At 36.2% G+C, this 17,995-nt stretch overlaps 1 protein-coding gene across 1 annotated transcript in view; it reads right to left on the reverse strand.

Moving 5' to 3' along the window:
• Stk3 (serine/threonine kinase 3) overlaps positions 1-17,995 on the reverse strand; it is a 321,762-nt gene that overhangs the window by 89,230 nt on the left and 214,537 nt on the right. The window contains exon 9 of the mRNA XM_008831545.2: positions 2,087-2,276. Within this exon, the coding sequence (XP_008829767.1) occupies positions 2,087-2,276 (190 nt within the window). The remainder of the gene's footprint in view (positions 1-2,086; positions 2,277-17,995) is intronic.

Genomic DNA, 17,995 nt, shown 5'->3' on the forward strand with positions numbered 1-17,995 from the left:
GGCACACTCCTGTAATCCCAGCACTCGTGAGGCAGAGGCAGGTCTATCTCTGTGAGTTCCAGGCCACCCTGGTCTACAAAATGAGTTCCAGGCCAGCTGGGGCTACAGGGAGACCCTGTCTCAAAAATAAATAAATAAATAAATAAATAAATTTAAAAATATATATTCATTTAAAATGATTTAACTCAGAATTAAGTAACTAACAAACAAAATCATGAAAGGGGTAATGCAAACAAATAATATAAAAAACTAAACAACCAATTATTTCTGTATCCATTCTCAATATACCACCCAGCTCCATCTCAGTGTGTTCCAACATGTCTCCCTCATTGGAAATACTCCAGCTTAGTTCTAAACATCATATTCCAGATGAGTTCTGGCCTGAGACTACAGTGAAGCTATTCTCTCTTTGTTCTCCCCACCACCACCTTTTAATTGATTTTTTTTTGTGAATTTCATACAACATAGCTTGATTTTATTTAGATTCCCTCTCCTATTAGCACCCTTTTAATAACCTCTACCCAATTTCAAGTACTCTAATGTACATAAATTTTCTTGTGTTTAAAATACCTGCACTTAATATCTGTTTCCTTAATAAAGTTTAAGCACACTGGGGTATAACTGCTCAATCTTCTTAACAGGACAACTGGTTAGGTCAAGCTATATATAGTGTCTACAAGGATTTCATTGAAAACCTTGTCAAATATTTTCCCAATGTTCTAAGACACAACACTTAAACCCTGCATATTCTATGATCCAGCTATTCTATCAAAAGGCAATTACACTATTCTGGCAAAATTTGCTCCCAGTAAACTACTATGTCCAATTAAAATGACCTTAATCTTTAAACACCCCACCCCCACACACTTTAGAATCCTCCACAAAAAGGATATGATTTTTCTGATCCTGAGTCTGTATTACATTCCATCTCTATCTTGCTATGAAATCTTGGGACATGCAAGTTAACATTCTCAAGTTTCATCAGTGCCAAAGGGTGATGAAAATACTATTTTATGGCAGTCTTGTGAAGAGTATACGATATAATTAGTGTCTACAAAGTCCTGAGTACAATATATGGCCCATAGTGGGTTCGTAATTAATGACAACTACAACTGATTTACCATTTTACTCTTTCTAATAATAAAAAAGGAAAATTTAATTCTATTCTTTCATGCTTCCATGACACTTTTCTCATTTACTCTGAGATAAATCTGATTTAAGTGGAATATAGTTCTTTCACCCAAATTTAAGATATACTATAAAATATAGTACTAGTCAGGAGATACCAAATCAGCTGTGGTGTTTCTCATGTAGTCTTGTTTTCCTGTCATTTAGAAACAATACAGCCTGCCACACAGGACTACAGCATGTGGAAAGGAAGAGAAAGATCAGTAGCTACAAAGAGATGATTTTTTTACCTCTCACTGCCACACCCTGCCCTGCACTGTTAGCCACAGTGCTGGGCGTGTGTGTGTGTGGGGGGGGGGCAATCCATGAAAGGACACCTATTTTTATCACTCTGTTAAGTTACAGAGACCAGGGTGAATGTCTTAATGTCACATCAGGCCCTGCAGCACTCAAGGCACTCTGCCTCACACATAAGCAGCAGCAGTATGCATGCAGAGTTTTCTCTGCATGCATCTGTCTCCTAATCCTTCATCCTAGGGTTTCTCACTTTCTTGCTTCAGCCCTCATTTCTTCTCCAGCTTGCACTTATGTGGTTTAACTGATAATTTAGACACTGTGAAATAATATTATGTTGTATTTATTGTAACAGAATTTTAGGTTTTCTTTTTTAATTGGAAAAGTAAATGTCAGAAACACTATCTTTTCCTAAGATACTTCACAAATTAAATTATGGGTTTGTAGCCTGCAACAGAAAAAGGTTCCATAACCCTAAGTTAAAGATGTATTGTTTCAAGTTATACTAAGTTTTCTTAAAAGCTGACTTTTTTTTTTTTTTGTCAAGTAAGTCAAAAAACAAAATTTCCCATAGTTGGCTCTTAAAAGAAACAATTTATCCTGGTTTCGAGTAAGCACACTAATAAAATAGAAAAGTAACATTCAGTAGGAAAAAGCCACATACTTTTCATAGTTCCATCTTCTTCCTCATCCTCACTGTTTATAACCATGGTTCCCAGGTCTGATTCTAACATTGTGCTATTATGTTCAATCATCGTCTGGGCCCCTTCACTCATCGTGCTTGTGGCCCGCATTGTACCCACACTTTCTGAACTAGTCTTCACCATAGTATGTGAATCCAGCTCATCTTCATCCTGTAAGCAAAATACTACAGTGAACAGACTTCTCCAAGATAGCTGAATTTCTTAATTAACAAGATACACATATATTTTTTTCCAATGACAAAAATACTATTATGACTATATATACTCAAAAGAATTAAAAGCAGGAATTCAAACAGATACTTGTATACCTGTGTTCATAGCAGCATTATCCATAAGACAAAAGGTATAATTAAACTAAATATTCATCAGCAAATGAATGCAAAACCAAGATGTATCATACACAATAGAATATCAGCCTCAGGGCTGGAGAGATGACTCAGCGGTTAAGAGCACTGACTGCTCTTGCAGAGGACCTGGGTTTGATTCCCAGCAACCACATGGTGGCTATGAACCGTCCTTAACTACAGTTCCAGGGGAATCAGAAGCCCTCTTCTGACCTCCGCAGCACTGTATGATAAGGGGGCCCTCACATACATACAGGCAATATTCTCATACACATAAAAAAAAATAATAATAAATAAAATATTTAATAGAATATCAGCTTTAAAAGGAAATGAAATTCCAACATATGCTGTGCTATAATATGGACAATCTTTTCTTATGTGGTATGTGCTAGATTCTATGGCAACTCTGCTTAACTGATGAAGCAGCAAACTGTTTTCTGCAGTAGCCATACCATGCTATATTCCCCCAAGCAGTGCCCTGGGTTCTAATTTCTCTACATCCTTGCCAGTATTATTTTCAACTTTAAAAAAGGTTTATTTATGTTTTGGCTGAGAGTGGTGCAAGTCTTTAAATCCAGCACCTGGGAGGCAGAGATGATTCTCTGTGAGTTCATGGCCGGCCTGATCTACATACACAGTGAGTTCCAGGTCAGCAAGGGCTACAGGCAGACGTTATCTCAAAAAAAAAAAAAAAAAAAAAAAAAACCAAAAAAAAAAAAAAAATAAGGTTGATTTTATTTTTAAATATTTTATTTATCTTTATTTTAATTTTATGGATATGCCTGTATTGCCTACATGTATGTAGGTGCACCCATGTTGTGCAATGCTGATGGAGGTCAGAAGAGGGCTTTGGATCCCCTGAAACTGGTCTTTACAGACTCCATTTAAAGCTGCCATTAGCTTTAAATGTTCTGCAGAAAAAAATGTTAGTAATGTAAATATAAATGGAAACTGCCCCTTAGAACATTCAGCAAAAGATACACTGGGATCGGATCATAAAAGCAGACTAAAATTCTATTTGAGTCCAACTAAAGAATCAGCAGTTTGGAAAAACTTGATCACACACTGAAATTCATTTCTATTTTCTAGCAGAAATCCACAATCAAAAGCTAGTTCTGATGGAGGTAAAAATGCAGGCGTGAAGAACAGAAACACCAATGCTGCACTCTCAACAACAGTTATAGTAACAGTTGGTTGATGGTCATTTGACACCCTTCCATTTTCTAAACCTACTCAACACATTCTGTTTAAAAGCTTTGAGCTCTTCTCCTAAAGCCGTCCCTTTTTAGAAGGTGTCTTTACGCTCATGCTTTCAACTGTCTAGCATGTCCTTATTTACTACTTACTTTCCAAAACAGATAGATTTCCATCTATCTTTCTAGTCCTCCTGTTTGCCCAAGACTCCAACCACAAAGCACAGTAATCCTCACTAGCTCTCCAATAATAATCTTTCAATGTCTTCATATATTCATTTCTCTTTCACTCCTATATATAACCTATCAACAAGTTCTTTAGGAAAAAAAATTTCTTTCAGTTTCATTTCTTCTTCCATTCCCATGGCTACTGGGTATACCCTCACTGCTTTATTACTGGGCTGTTGAGTCTAGTTACAGCTCCTGGCTGAAGACTCTCCCACCTAAACTTCTAGGACAGGGCAGATGCTAGTTCTTTGAAATTTCTTACTAGGCACAATTTATGGCAAACATATAAATTCTGAACTCTAATGGTTTCCATTGGTGTTAAGATGACATAATAAGAAAGTTGTGCAAAACTGCATGCTCCCTGGAACAAGGTATTTTCCCACTGCACTCAAATACACAGTTCTCTACGAGTCATTCTTAAATATTATTTGTATCACAATATTCCTATAGAGCTCCTAGTTCTTGCCTTAAAAGCTAACTTTTCACCCAAGTTAATATCTGCTATCTCTTACCTTGCTCTAACTTGCCACTCCTATTTTTTTCATTGTTCATATATCCTCCAAAATAGACAGGCTGGTCATACCTGAATCCACCATAATCCCATATGCTGCTTTGCACAGAAAGACTTACTCTCTGTTCATGTATTCTCTACACTGAATGCCCTTCCTCTCTTGATGGTTAATATAGATTGTCAACTTGACAGAATCTAGAATCACCTAAAGGCCCACTTGTGTGAGATTATCTAGATTAGGTTACCTTTGGCCATGCCTCTGAGGGATTATCTTGATTAGGTAAACTGAGATGGTAAGACCCATCCTAAAAGTGGGCAGTACCATTCCCTAGGCTGGATTCTAGACTTCATAAAAAAGGAGAAAGCTAGTTGAGCACCAGTGTTCACCACTTTCTGTTTCCTAACTGTAGATACAATGTGACCAGCTATCTCAAGTTCCTGCCACCTTGTTTTCCCAACTATGATGGACTGTACCCTAGAATGTGAGCCAAAATAAGATTAAGTTGCCTTTTTCAGGGTATCTGATCACAGAAATGAGAAGCATAACTAATATAGTCTCTATATATTTAACCAAATCCAAGTGTCTTTTATGGTAAAAACGAGGAAGAAGTCAATCTACATTTACCTTTTCACAGAATTATAAAATCAAGGACCTTTATAGTAGGAAAGAAAGTACTTCAATCTCTCATTTTATATCTGGAAAAACTAAGGCCCATAGAAAATAAGAGGCTTCCCTAAGGTTAAGTGCCTATCTAAAAGAGTTGGGACTAAGAAATAAGTTCTTTAATTTTATGCCACCATGTATGTGTAACATTTTTACATTTACATTTTTATCTGCTGGAATGATTAGTTAGGAGGTATAGTCTTACTATGTTAACAGTTCACTTCTCAAATTATTTTTAAAATGAACTATATTTATCAGGGATGGGGAGCATGAGAGTGTCACAGCATGCATGTAAAGGTCAGAGAACAACTTGTAGTCGTTGGTTTTCTCCTAACATGTGGGACTGGGGATCAAAGTCAGGTTGTCAGGCTTGGTAGCAAGCAGCACCTTTACCCAGTGAACTATCTCACTGACCCTATTTCTTCAATTCTTATATCCAGAGTCCCAAACAAATCATTAGTTCATACTGGCCTGAACTATATCTTCTCTCTTAAATTACTAAAACACCCTCCTAACTGTTCTCTCGGTTTCCATTCTCGCCTCTTAGTCTCACAAACAACAGGAAGATTGAGCCTTTCCAAAAGATAAATCATAGCCCCATTACTTTCTTGCTCTAAATTCTGCATCTGGCCTGCCATCCAAAATCTTTATCACAGTGAAATGTGATCTGGCCTAGTAATGTGTTAATTCCATCTCCTGGCACATTCCTTTTTTGCTCACAAACTCACACTGGCCTCTAGCTGTTTCTTGAGAACTCTACGCACGTTCCTCTGTGAGTCTTTGAATTGGCTGATCTTTCCGGACTGGAATGTTGTTCTATAAGACAGTGTGGTCACTTATCTCACTGAGGTCTCAGATGCTATCTTCTCAGGGAGGCTGTCTATGACCACCCATTTAATTGAAGCTGCCACCATTATCTACTCTTCCATCCTCTATTCTTCACAGGCTATGCCTGGCCTTCTCTACTAACAAGAGATGTTTTAACTTGCAAATCCCCACTGCTATGATTATCTGGTACTTAGTTGGTAGGTACATGATATTTACTTCACAAATAAATCAATTTATATTTTCCCTTATTAATTCAATGATCATTTATCAAACTTTGTGATAAGTAGTAGACCAGTAATGGAGATACAGAGATGAGTAAGACACAGTTTTGTTCCATTTGGCTTTTAAAAGAATTTGGGGTCTGGGAGAAACCTCCTGGCATGTGAGCAATAAACTACAAGACAATCTGTTAAGTGCTGTAAGAAAAGTGTTGACAGTATGGCAGGACTCCAAGAGTAGAGCATCTAATGTTTCTTCAATAAGTAAAGAATGCCTCACAGAAGAAGTTACCCTGTAGTTAATCATTTTCCCCTTAAACATTATTTTTTATCAATATATAGTAATTGTACATACTAACAGGACATAGCATATTTCAATACATGTATATAATGCATACTGACAAAATCAGGATAACTATTGTTCCCATCTTTGCACAAATTACTTTGTGCTTGGAACCTTTTAGATTTTGTCTTCTATTTATTAAGTTAAATCATGAAGAACAAGAAGGTTAAATATAAACACATAAACAGATTTATTTGCGTGGAGTGTTTTATATTACAACTATTTCCATGATAACTATTCTCAGACACATCGTTTCTCAGTTCACACATCCCATGGCTGAATTAGGCATCATTCTATTCCCATGACAGCTTGTTCTTATGTTGACTATACACTCATTACACCAGGCTGTAATTGTCTGTATACCTGACTGAGACTCCAAAATCTGAAAGGGCAGTGCCATATTCTAACAGTTACACTCCTGATATCCAGTAAAGGCATTTTTCTTATAATACAATTTTTCAAATGAATGTTAAATCCTTTATTTTGAGATTGCGCCAAAGCACAGAATTAAGGGACAACATTACATGAGGTTATATTGACAGTAGTTGTATTTAAAATACATTTGTTTCTAATTTACAATTCTAAACAGAAAATAGTTATTGAGGAAATTTTGGAAGGGGAAAGAATGCTATTAACTAAAGAATTCAGTTGATTATCCATTTAATAATGATAAAAATAGTTACTCTGAATCAGTTATAGGCACTATATTGAGGTCTTTATATCTCCCATTTAATACTCTTATGAACTCTGTGAGGCATTATTATCTCTCTTGTACAAATGATGAACCTGAGACTCAATTACATTTAAAAGTTTGTCCAAAGTCACACAATACAAAAAAGTAAGGATTACAGCTATTTCTAACATTAAATCTTGAAACGTAATGTCTATTGTAGAAGGTTTTTAAACTACCGGCAGTATTTTTATGTCCAACTTAATTCACCTTACAGGTTTGCTAGAGAATGTTTCATTTGCTAAGTTCACAGATACAGAATATGATAATAGGCAGGCTGAGTTGTGCTTGAGTTTGTTTTATTATTATTATTATTATTGTTATTGTTTTAATTTTATGTGTATGAGTGTATTGCTTGCATGTATGCAAGTGAACCTGTGTTGTGAAAGGCCTGTGGAAGGGAGAAGAGGGCATCAGATCCCCTGGACTGGAGTTATAGATGGTTTTTAGCTGCCATGTGGGTGCTGGGATGCGAATCCTGTTCCTCTGCAAGAGGAGTCAGTGCTCTTAACCGCTAAGCCATCTCTCCAGCCCCTATTTGTTTTATTTTTAGAAGTTGGGACTTAATGCTTTTTGGCACATCTCACTGACAATACAGGAAAAGCTGACTTTCTATCAATTTTTTTTCAAATCTACTACTGTAATATTTTATCATGGATACAGTTTATTTCAAAAACATTAAATCAATTTTTAATGAAGAATCTTTTTCCAAATTATTTATTTAATAACCACGCAATTAGAAAAAGCATTTCATTACAACAGAATCAACACATTCAATAACAATTTCCAGGGCTAAAATGCATCTCTTTCAAACTGGCTGTAAATTTTTAGGTTTATAGTTGAATTAATACAGTTATACAATATTGTACTCAGAATAAACACTACAAGACATAAAATTGAGATTTTTAACCTTTAAAAAGATTGCCATTTCATTACTAAAATACACCGTTACACACAGAAAAACTCATTTTTAATGCAACTAATGCTTAGATGTTCGCACATGCATCTCTAATAGCTATATATCTGATTATTACTAGTCACAGTGAGTTACTTTCTGAGATCCTTGGCACCTGAGCATGGATATAAAGTCATCCAGTAGATTTCAATGGTAATGTTTTTCACATCGACTAATTATCTTGAAGCAAATGTTTATGCTTCTCCCTCAAATATAACACATTAAAAAATTATTGATTTGTGCATTTCATACACAACATCCAAAACAATCTTATTCATCTATATACCCACATCCCAAGTGACATCCTCCTTGCCACCCCCAACCCCCAAGTGGAGCTCATATACTCTGTAATCCCTGTTACTGTCCACTGTGTTGTCGGTGGCCCCACCCGTTCCCCAGTGTTTGTTCATCTGCTGAGTACAGTCAGCCTATCTAGAGTTCCTTGTTTTAGAAAGACCAGCTCTTCGTCATCTAGCAGTAAGCTGTTGCCAATATTCCTTTAGAAAAAATAGGGGTCTGCTGTTCATTTTCCCAGTTCTATGCTGGGTTACTGCCTAGGAGTCTCTTGGGCCACCCTGGCCAACAACTCAAAGGAAGGTTTCTCCTGTCTAGCACTGTTTCTTATTATGTAGCCTTTCGCTAAATACATGGACTCTTAAAGAATTATACTGATACCTTTAATCTTTGGTTATACTTTCCTTTTGGGTATTTAAGACCATGCAGATGGCCCAGATAAACCAATTTATTTTTACTCTTAAGGTCGTTTGAGGATCTGTTCCTCAGGGGTCACATGGGCTTAGGAGGAGGCCCTGGCTCCTTTCCTCTACCAGTTCCATCTATGAGAAGATAAGTCAAAGGTCCTGCTTGACCGTGGATGGCTTCACTTGGAAGTACAGATGAAATGTTTCCTCTGTGTTAACCCTCCTCTTTGTAGACTGGACACTGGTTAAAGTCCATCTGGTGGGGTCTCTATGGCCTCCTTGATGAAGAGGACAGGTGACTTACCACAGTTACAGGACATTTTGAGAGATGCTCCACAGTCCCCTGGAACTTAGTTGACCTTGGAGGGCAAGGAGGAGAAACTTCCTTTAAGTCCCTCTGACCAAATTAGTATAGGCCTCAAAGTATGGCTGTTAAACATCCAAGGTTAGTTCCACTAGTCTGGTATTTTTAATTACTTGTGCTATGTAGATAAAGCTTGGGCAAAGACTAAAGGTTCTCAGATAAACCTTGACTAGACATATATTATGTTCCTTGAGCTAGTTGTGTATATCATTTGTCAGTAGGTTGTTGGACCAATATGGTTCCCTCTGTTTATTTTAAAACTAGCTAGCCATTATGTATCTCCCACATTGTCTAACCCTTCAACCATGGTTTCCCCATTTAAAGTACCCCTATTTTCCCCATTTCTCCCTTAATAATAACTTTTCCCTAAGGTCCTACCTCTCTTGAGCTCCTTCTTTCCCTTAATCCCCTAGGTTACTTCTAAAACCCTCCCTCCACAGTCCCCTTAAACTAATCCCATTTTTATCCATATCTTCCTTATTAACACCTGTTTCATACTGTTATTCTCTTTCAGATTCTTTCTTTTCCTTTACCTCCCTGTTTCCTTTCCATTATCCTGGTTCCCGTAGTTATGTCTGGTTGCATACTTATTTATCAGAGTCTGGTTCTAGGATCCACATATGAGGGAGAACATACGTTGTTTGTTTTTCTGAGTCTGTGTTACTTCACTTAGTATAACAGTTTCTAGTTCCATCCATTTACCTGAAAATTTCATGACTTCATCTATCCTTACTGCTGAGTAAAACTCTATCATATAAATGAACCACATTTTCATTATCCACTCGTCAGTTGAGGGGCACTTAGGTTGCTTCCATCTCTTAGCTATTGTGAAAAGAGCAGCAACAAACATGGATGTACAAGTGTCTCTGAAATAGGATGAGTTCTTTGGGTATATGCCAAGGAGTGGTATAACTGGGTCAAATGCTGGGTTCATTTGTAGTTTTTAAGAGCTCTCCAAACTGCTTTCCATAGGGGGTTGCACAAGTTTGCAGTCCCACCAGCAGTGGATGAGCGTTCCCCATTCCCCACATCCTCTCCAACATTTGGTATCATTTATTCTCTTGATCTTAGCCAGTCTGACTGGGTTAAAATGAAATCTTAACGTGGTTTTAATTTGCACTTCCCTAATTACTACTGATGTTGAACACTTTTTAAGATGGTTCTTAGCCATCTTTAATTCTTCTTTTGAGAACTCTCTGTTTGGCTCCTTAGCCCATCTTTTAAGTGGGTTAATTCCTTTCTTGATTCTTTGTTTCTTGAGTTTGTTATATATTCTGGATGTTAAACCTTTGTCAGATGCGTCACTGGTGAAGATTTTCTCCCACTCTCTGGGTTTTTTCTTCATTTTTTTTTATTGTTTCTTTTGCTGTACAGAAGCTTTTTAGTTTAATGAGGTCCCACTTACTGATTGCTGACTTCAGGTTTCACATAGAGGTCTTTGATCCATTTGGAGTTGACTTTTATGTAAGGTGAAAGACAGGGGTTTAGTTTCATTCTTCTACAGGTGGAGATCCAGTTTTGCCAGCACCATTTGCTGAACATGCTGCCTTTCCTTTAGTGCATGTTCTTGGCCTCTTTGTCAAATATCAGGTGGCTGAAATTGTATGTACTCATATTTGGGTCTTAAATTTTGTTCCACTGATCTACGGGTCTATTTTTGTGCCAGTACCATGTTGTTATTATAGCTCTGTAATACAGTTTGAAATCTGGAATAGTAATTCCCCCAGCACTGCTCTTAGTGCTCAAGGTTGCTTTGGCTATCCGAGGTCTTTCGTCCATCCATAAGAATCTTAGGATAGTTTTTTCCAATTCTGTAAAGAATGTCATTGGGATTTTGATTGGCATTGCACTGAATCTATAAATGGCTTTTGATAGGATGGTCATTTTCACAATATTAATTCTTCTAATCCATGAGAATGGGAAGTCCCTCCATCTTCTGATGTCTTCCTCAATCTCTTTCTTTAAAGACTTAAAATTTTCATTGTAGAGGTCTTTAATGTTTTTGGTCAGGTTTACTCCAAGATATTTTATTGTTTTTGCAGCTATTGTGAAAGGGAGTATTTCCATGTACTCTTTCTCTGATTGCTTGTTTCAGGAACAGTGTTTTACTTAAAAAATCATTAACTTAATTCTTGGTATTTTAGATTATTGTTATAAATTCATTTGATATTGTTTACATTTTTAGAGCATAAAAGTTATTTATAATGTTTTACATAGATATTTCAGTAATATATGCTCTTCTATTCTTCAGTGAAGAAAAACAGAAGAAAAACATGTTGATTCTTTATAGAAAAAGATCTGCAGAACAGATGCTTCCCCATGGTAAAAAAGCAGTCAATTCCAGTAAGGGATACAATAGCATTTTCAATTAGTGGCCATCATGTGCCAGGAATGCAAAACAGAGCACTGATGATAATCCAGCTTATGAATCATAAAGTCCACATGGAATACAAATATTTGAAAACATTATTAGGAAATCCTCCTTTACTGCTAGGATAGACAGAGTTGTGCCTTAACAGTCTGAGAAATAGACACTGTATCTGTATCTTTACATTTGTGTGTCTACTACCTTAAAAAATTTCTAAATATTCAGTCATAATTAACTAATTTTGAAGATATTTACACAAACAAACATCTTAGAAAGTACTTGCAAATTGTAGCACTAATGAGATGAGACTACTCCTTTAGTGGATATTCTAATTTTAAAACATTCTAAGCATCTTATTTCTCTTCTTAAATGACAGGAAACTCCTTTACATATACAGCATAGTACCAGCACAACAGCAGTGATTAAAATGACTTTCATTCAACTTGACACTGCTAATGAGTGTGCATTTCACAACAGCATGAAAAAATTATTCTTCAGGAAGAAAAAGAAGGTATGAGATACATAAGTGAATCAATCACACAAAAAGTTGCATATCTCATAAAAGAGAATAAAACCACATACAGTAAATGCAATAAACACATAAATGCATAGTTGAGTGTTCAAGATAGCAGAAAGAATTAAGGGTCTAAAACAGACATATAGGGCATGCCAATGGAGGTGGGAGATTGGTGGTTAAATAAGGTTTATATTTTGATGGGAAAAGGGAAAAGAGAAGTCTTGGGTTCTTGTCAAAGTAAAACTGGAAGCCCTACATAAAGCTGGGACTCTTAAAGAGCAGATGAGAGAAATTTTGCCAAGGAAAAGGAGATGGCAAGGGTAAGCATGCCTAGCTTTAGAATTTGTAACTACTTGTTCTGCTTGAATCACCCACTTGGTCTACACAACCTCATACTTAGAAATTAATCCAATGCAGTTCCAGTACGGTGACAGATACCTGATGGAAATAAATGTCCATATATTTTATAGGAATTCATTTACACTTAACCCTCAAACTAGAACTCATATCATCATCTGAGATAAATTCCAGTTGAACAAAGGGCTCACAATCCCAAAGATAAATCCACGAGTAAACATATCGATAAGAGTGAGAGACAAGAAACAACTGATAAAATGCCTTTGCTCCTAGGGTTTAAGTCAGACTCTTTAGAAAGCTGGATCACAGGCAAAATTAATAGAGCAGGCAGTAGCATTCTAGATTTGGTAGAAAAGCACAAAAGTAGAAATATTCTGTATGGAAACTAAGAAGTGTGTTTGATGCCACTGGGGAGGGGAGGGGTTTACAGCTTATGGAATGGTAGCCTGTATGAACTGTTGAGCAGAAGAGTGATAGTAACCTTGGAAACTAAAGGATAAACTGGAGAACAAGACTGAAGAAAGAGGCTGAAATAAGATTATTATTGAGATCCATATTTCAGGTGAATTACAGCCCATACTAAAAAGGGTTGAATATTAGCAGAAGTTCTGAAAGCCAAATCTGAAAGAAATCATGAAAGAAAAACAAAACTCTTGAAACTTTCTGGACAAATATAATGGGTCAAAATTGACTCTACTATGCCAGACCTAAAGAGACCAAACTGAGTCTAAGAAAAGGTTGTGAAAGACACCAATTTGAATAAATGAAGAAATAAAGCAATATAGATAATAGTAATTATTTAAGTCAAAAGTGATTTTATGGATTTTGCCACTTTAGCACATAATGAAAAAATCAAAACCTAATTGTTTGTGGTGAAAGAGCTGACTACAAGGCATGTGCAGTACAACTTCAATGAGATAAGGAGAAAACTGTGGGAGACTGTGGTAAGAATCTTCTACTCTTCTCTCCCTGCACAACTGATTTCAGAGATTGGCAGCTCACTGGTGATAATATACTAACCTACTGCCAAAAGTAAAATTTAATCATTAGCTGAGTTAGAAAAGGCAACTCAAAGGGTACTATTGTGTATTTACTTAAATGACCCCTAATCACTACTCTTCTATAGCAAGGCAAAATGACTGATGTGACCCAACAGAGTATTATCAGCAAATTTCACTTACAAACATAATCAAGGTCAGCACTTAAGTCACTGTTCCTGTTACACAACGTTGTGTTTGTTGCTTCTGTACAAGGGAAAAGCCCACAGTAGGGTCATTAACAGCTGGTTAAATCAGGTCCCATTAGTACCATGTTCAATCGAATTGTGCTGACTTACTGAGAAAACTTAATGCCTACCTTCAAAGTGCTGCCCTTAAGCACCATGTCCACAACTAACACTCAAAAAAGTATAAATTGGTATTCAATCACTCAACATTATTCAGACTTGTGTTATCTGAAAATCTGTACAAAGAATGAACTTTCTTCTCCTTGCTGTTGGTAGGTGGTCCTTCTATTTCATGCAAAACCAGCACTACAGCTTGTACAGCTGCTGTCTTTCACATACCTGTCTTTAACAAACAGAAACTTCATGGATACTAACTTTTTGCGTGTTCACAGGCATGTCTTAAAATTACATCAAAGCTTTTAGATCCTGAGATCAAAATGATTTGTTCATCAATACAACAAGCCTAAATGGTGAGAAGGCGTGTGGGCAGGACTTCAGAGGTTTTGTGATGCAAGACTGCACAAGTTCTTGGCATTATACTAAAAGTTCCAAACAAAAGGTTATTTTCTGTCCCCTGTGCACAATACTGATATACAAGAGGGTAAATTAAATGGTACATGCATCCCTTACCATGCCTTTTATTTTTTTCTCTCACAGCCAAAAAACTGTGAGGATTAGCAAAATATAAAGGAGCACATAAAATCAAAATAAAAAATTTTAGAATAAGAACAATACTTGAGAAGACTATAGTGCTGTTATGAGCAGTTTATAAAAATCCCACAAGAGGGCACTACAGACAAAAGACTAAAATACCATTAACTGGAGTGAGCTTCGTAAAATAGGTTATTACAATAACTCATTACGTTTACCAAAAATAGATTAGTGGCAACTGCTAATTTTTAACTGAGAGTTTAAGATGACTACAATGACTTTCAAGTCATTATAGTACATAAAAGCAGTTATATTTTATAAAAACTTGCTTCTCAAGGACAATGGATTTCCTCAACATTTGGTCATTTCCACAACAACTCAGTTTACTCGTTGCCTTACTAGCTGCACTCTGCTTGCAGGCTAATACTGTCTTACCTTTCTCTGTACCAGTATTTGCAATAGAGGAAAGACATACTTCTGAAATGGGAAAACAAACATAGTGAATGATAAAGACATAGAGTTAGAAGACAGTGAGGTATAGTTAGTGCAGTAAGAAAAAAAGTTACATAGATTGGATGGGAAAAATAAAACATTTTATTCACAGACAACATAATATCTGATGAAAATTTCTAAGAATCTCATATAAAAAAAAAAACCTCCTGAATAAAATGTGAGGATGGTAAGATACAAAATCCAATGGCAATATAGAAAGCCTAATTGTTTCCTATATGCCAGTAATAAACAACTTAAATTGGAAATTTAATTATTTTTCATTAGCATGAGAAAAAATAAAAATGGAAACTTGGGTCTAACATATAAAAATATGTATAGGATCTGTATTACTGATGCAAGAAATAAGAAGAGCAAAACATTCCATGGTTAAAGGAGTAGAAAAACAAATATTGCTAAGAGCAAATTTATTTTGGGTTTTCTAAATTTTGCTTATTTTGTTTGGTTTTTGATATAGGGTCTTGCTACATAACCTAGGCTGGCCTAGAATTTGCTAAGTAGCCAGCCTGGCCTCCAAGGCATGATCCCCCTGCTTCAGTTTCCTAGGTGCTGAGAATGAGGGTAGACATGTACCATCATGCCCAGCAATCAGATGTCATTCTTTCTAATAATTTATATATTTAATCCCAACTATGTAAAAATTCTAAGAAACAAATGTGCAGATATTGATAAAATGATACTATAAACAACATGGAATAAAATAAGCCTAGAATAGCCAGCTCAATGTACTGAATTAGAAAAATTAAGTTAGAAGCGCACTAACCAATTTTACAACTTTGATAACATTACAGCAATCAAAATGTCAAAGTTAAACCAAGAAGAGATCAACAGTTTAAACAGACCCATAACATATAAGCAAATTGAAACAGTAACACAAAGCCTCCCAACTAAAAAAAGCCCAGGCCCAGATGGATTTACGGCAGAATTCTACCAGACATTTAAAGAAGACCTCCAACCAATACTACTTAAATTATTCAAAATGATAGAAACAGAGGGAGAACTTCCAAATTCCTTCTATGAAGCCAGCTTCAATCTAATACCCAAACTGGGTAAAGACACAAGCAAAAAAGAAAATATAGACCCATATCCTTAAATGAACATAGATGCAAAAATTCTCAACAAAATACTTGCAAACCCACACAGACACACATCAAAAAGATCAATCACCATGATCAAGTAGGCTTTATCCCAGATATGTAGGGATGGTTCAATATACACAAGTCAATAAATGTCATTAATCATATAAATGGACTCAAAGACAAAAACCACATTGTCATCTCAATAGATGCAGAAAAGGCTTTTGACAAAATTCAGCATCCATTTATGTTCAAAGTCCGAGAGGGAATTGGACTGGAGGGAACATACCTCAACATAATTAAAGCCATATACAACAAACCCACAGCCAACATCATTCTAAATGGAGAAAAACTGGAAACATTCCCATTAAAATCAGGAACCAGGCAAGGATGTCCACTATCTCCACTCCTTTTCAACACAGTGCTTGAAACTCTTCCTAGAGCAGTAAGACAGGAGAAGGAAATTAAAGGAATACTAACCAGAAAAGAAGAGTTCAAACTACAACTTTTTGCAGATGATACGATACTATACCTAAGAGATCCCAAAAGTTCCACCAGAAAACTCCTAGAACTGATCAACACTTTAAGTATAGTGGGAGGATATAAAATCAATCTACAAAAATCAGTAGCCTTTCTATATACCAACAACAAGCAATTGGAGAAAGAATACAGGGACATGCTCCCATTCACAATTGCTGCAAAAAAAAAAAAAAAAAGGAGTATCTTGGAATAAATCTGACCAAAGACACCAAAGATCTCTACAATGAAAATTTTAAATCATTAAAGAAAGAGATTGAAAAAGACACCAGGAGATGGAAGGACCTCCCATGATCATGGTTTGGAAGAGTTAATATTGTGAAAATGACCATCCTACCAAAAGCAATATATGGGTTCAATGCAATCCCTATCAAAATCCCCATGACATACTTCATAGAATTAGAAAAAAAAATCCTTAAACTCATATGGAAGCACAAAAGACCCCAGATAGCCAAAGCAACCCTGAGCACAAAGAGCAACGCTGGGGAGATTACTATACCAGATCTCAAATTACACTACAGAGCTATAACCTTAAAAACAGCACAGTACTAGCACAAAAATATACACATAGATCAATGGAACATCAATGAAGATCCAAACCTGAGTACATGCAATTTCAGCCACCTGATATTTGACAAAGGTACCAAGAACACACAATGGAGGAAAGAAAGCATCTTCAACAATTGGTGCTGGCAGAACTGGATCTCCACCTGGAGAAGAATGAAACTAGATCCTTATCTTTCACCTTGCACAAAAGCCAACTCCAAATGGATCATAGACGTCAATGTGAAACTAGAAACCCTGGAACTATTAGAAGAAAATATTGGCAGTAACTTACAAGATAGAGGTGTAGGAAAGGATTTTCTAAATCAGACAGCATTTGCTCAGGAATTAATTTAAGCAATCAACAAGTGGGACCTGATTAAACTAAAAAGCTTCTGTACAGCAAAAGAAATGATCAAAAAAGTGAAGAGAAAACCCACAGAATGGGAAAAAAAATCTTCACCAGTGACACATCTGACAGGGGTTTAACATCCAGAATATATAAAGAACTCAAATACCAAAGAATCGAAAAACCAAATGACCCAATTAAAAGATGGGCTAAAGATCTAAACATAGAGTTCTCAAATGAAGAAATAAAGATGACTAAGAAACATCTCAAAAAGAGTTCAACATCGTTAGTAATTAGGGAAATGCAAATTAAGACCACCCTTAGGTATCACCTTATCCCAATCAGACTGGCTAGGATCAAGAGAACAAATGACACCAAATGCTGGCGATGATGCAGAGAAAGAGGAATGCTCATTCACTGCTGGTGGGATTGTAAACTTGCAACCTCTATGGAAAATGGTGTGGAGAACGCTTCAAAATCTTAAAATGAACCTACCATATGATCCGGTTATACCATTCTTTGGCATATGCCCAAAGGACTCATCCTATTGTAGAGACACTTGTACAACCATGTTTGTTGCTGCTCTTTTCACAATAGCTAAGAGATGGAAGCAACCTAGGTGTCCCTCAATTGATGAGTGGATAATGAAAATGTGGT

This window comes from Nannospalax galili, unplaced genomic scaffold, assembly GCF_000622305.1.
Source record: "Nannospalax galili isolate Female #2095 unplaced genomic scaffold, S.galili_v1.0 scaffold334, whole genome shotgun sequence".
In the NCBI taxonomy this organism is placed as follows: Eukaryota; Metazoa; Chordata; class Mammalia; order Rodentia; family Spalacidae; genus Nannospalax; species Nannospalax galili.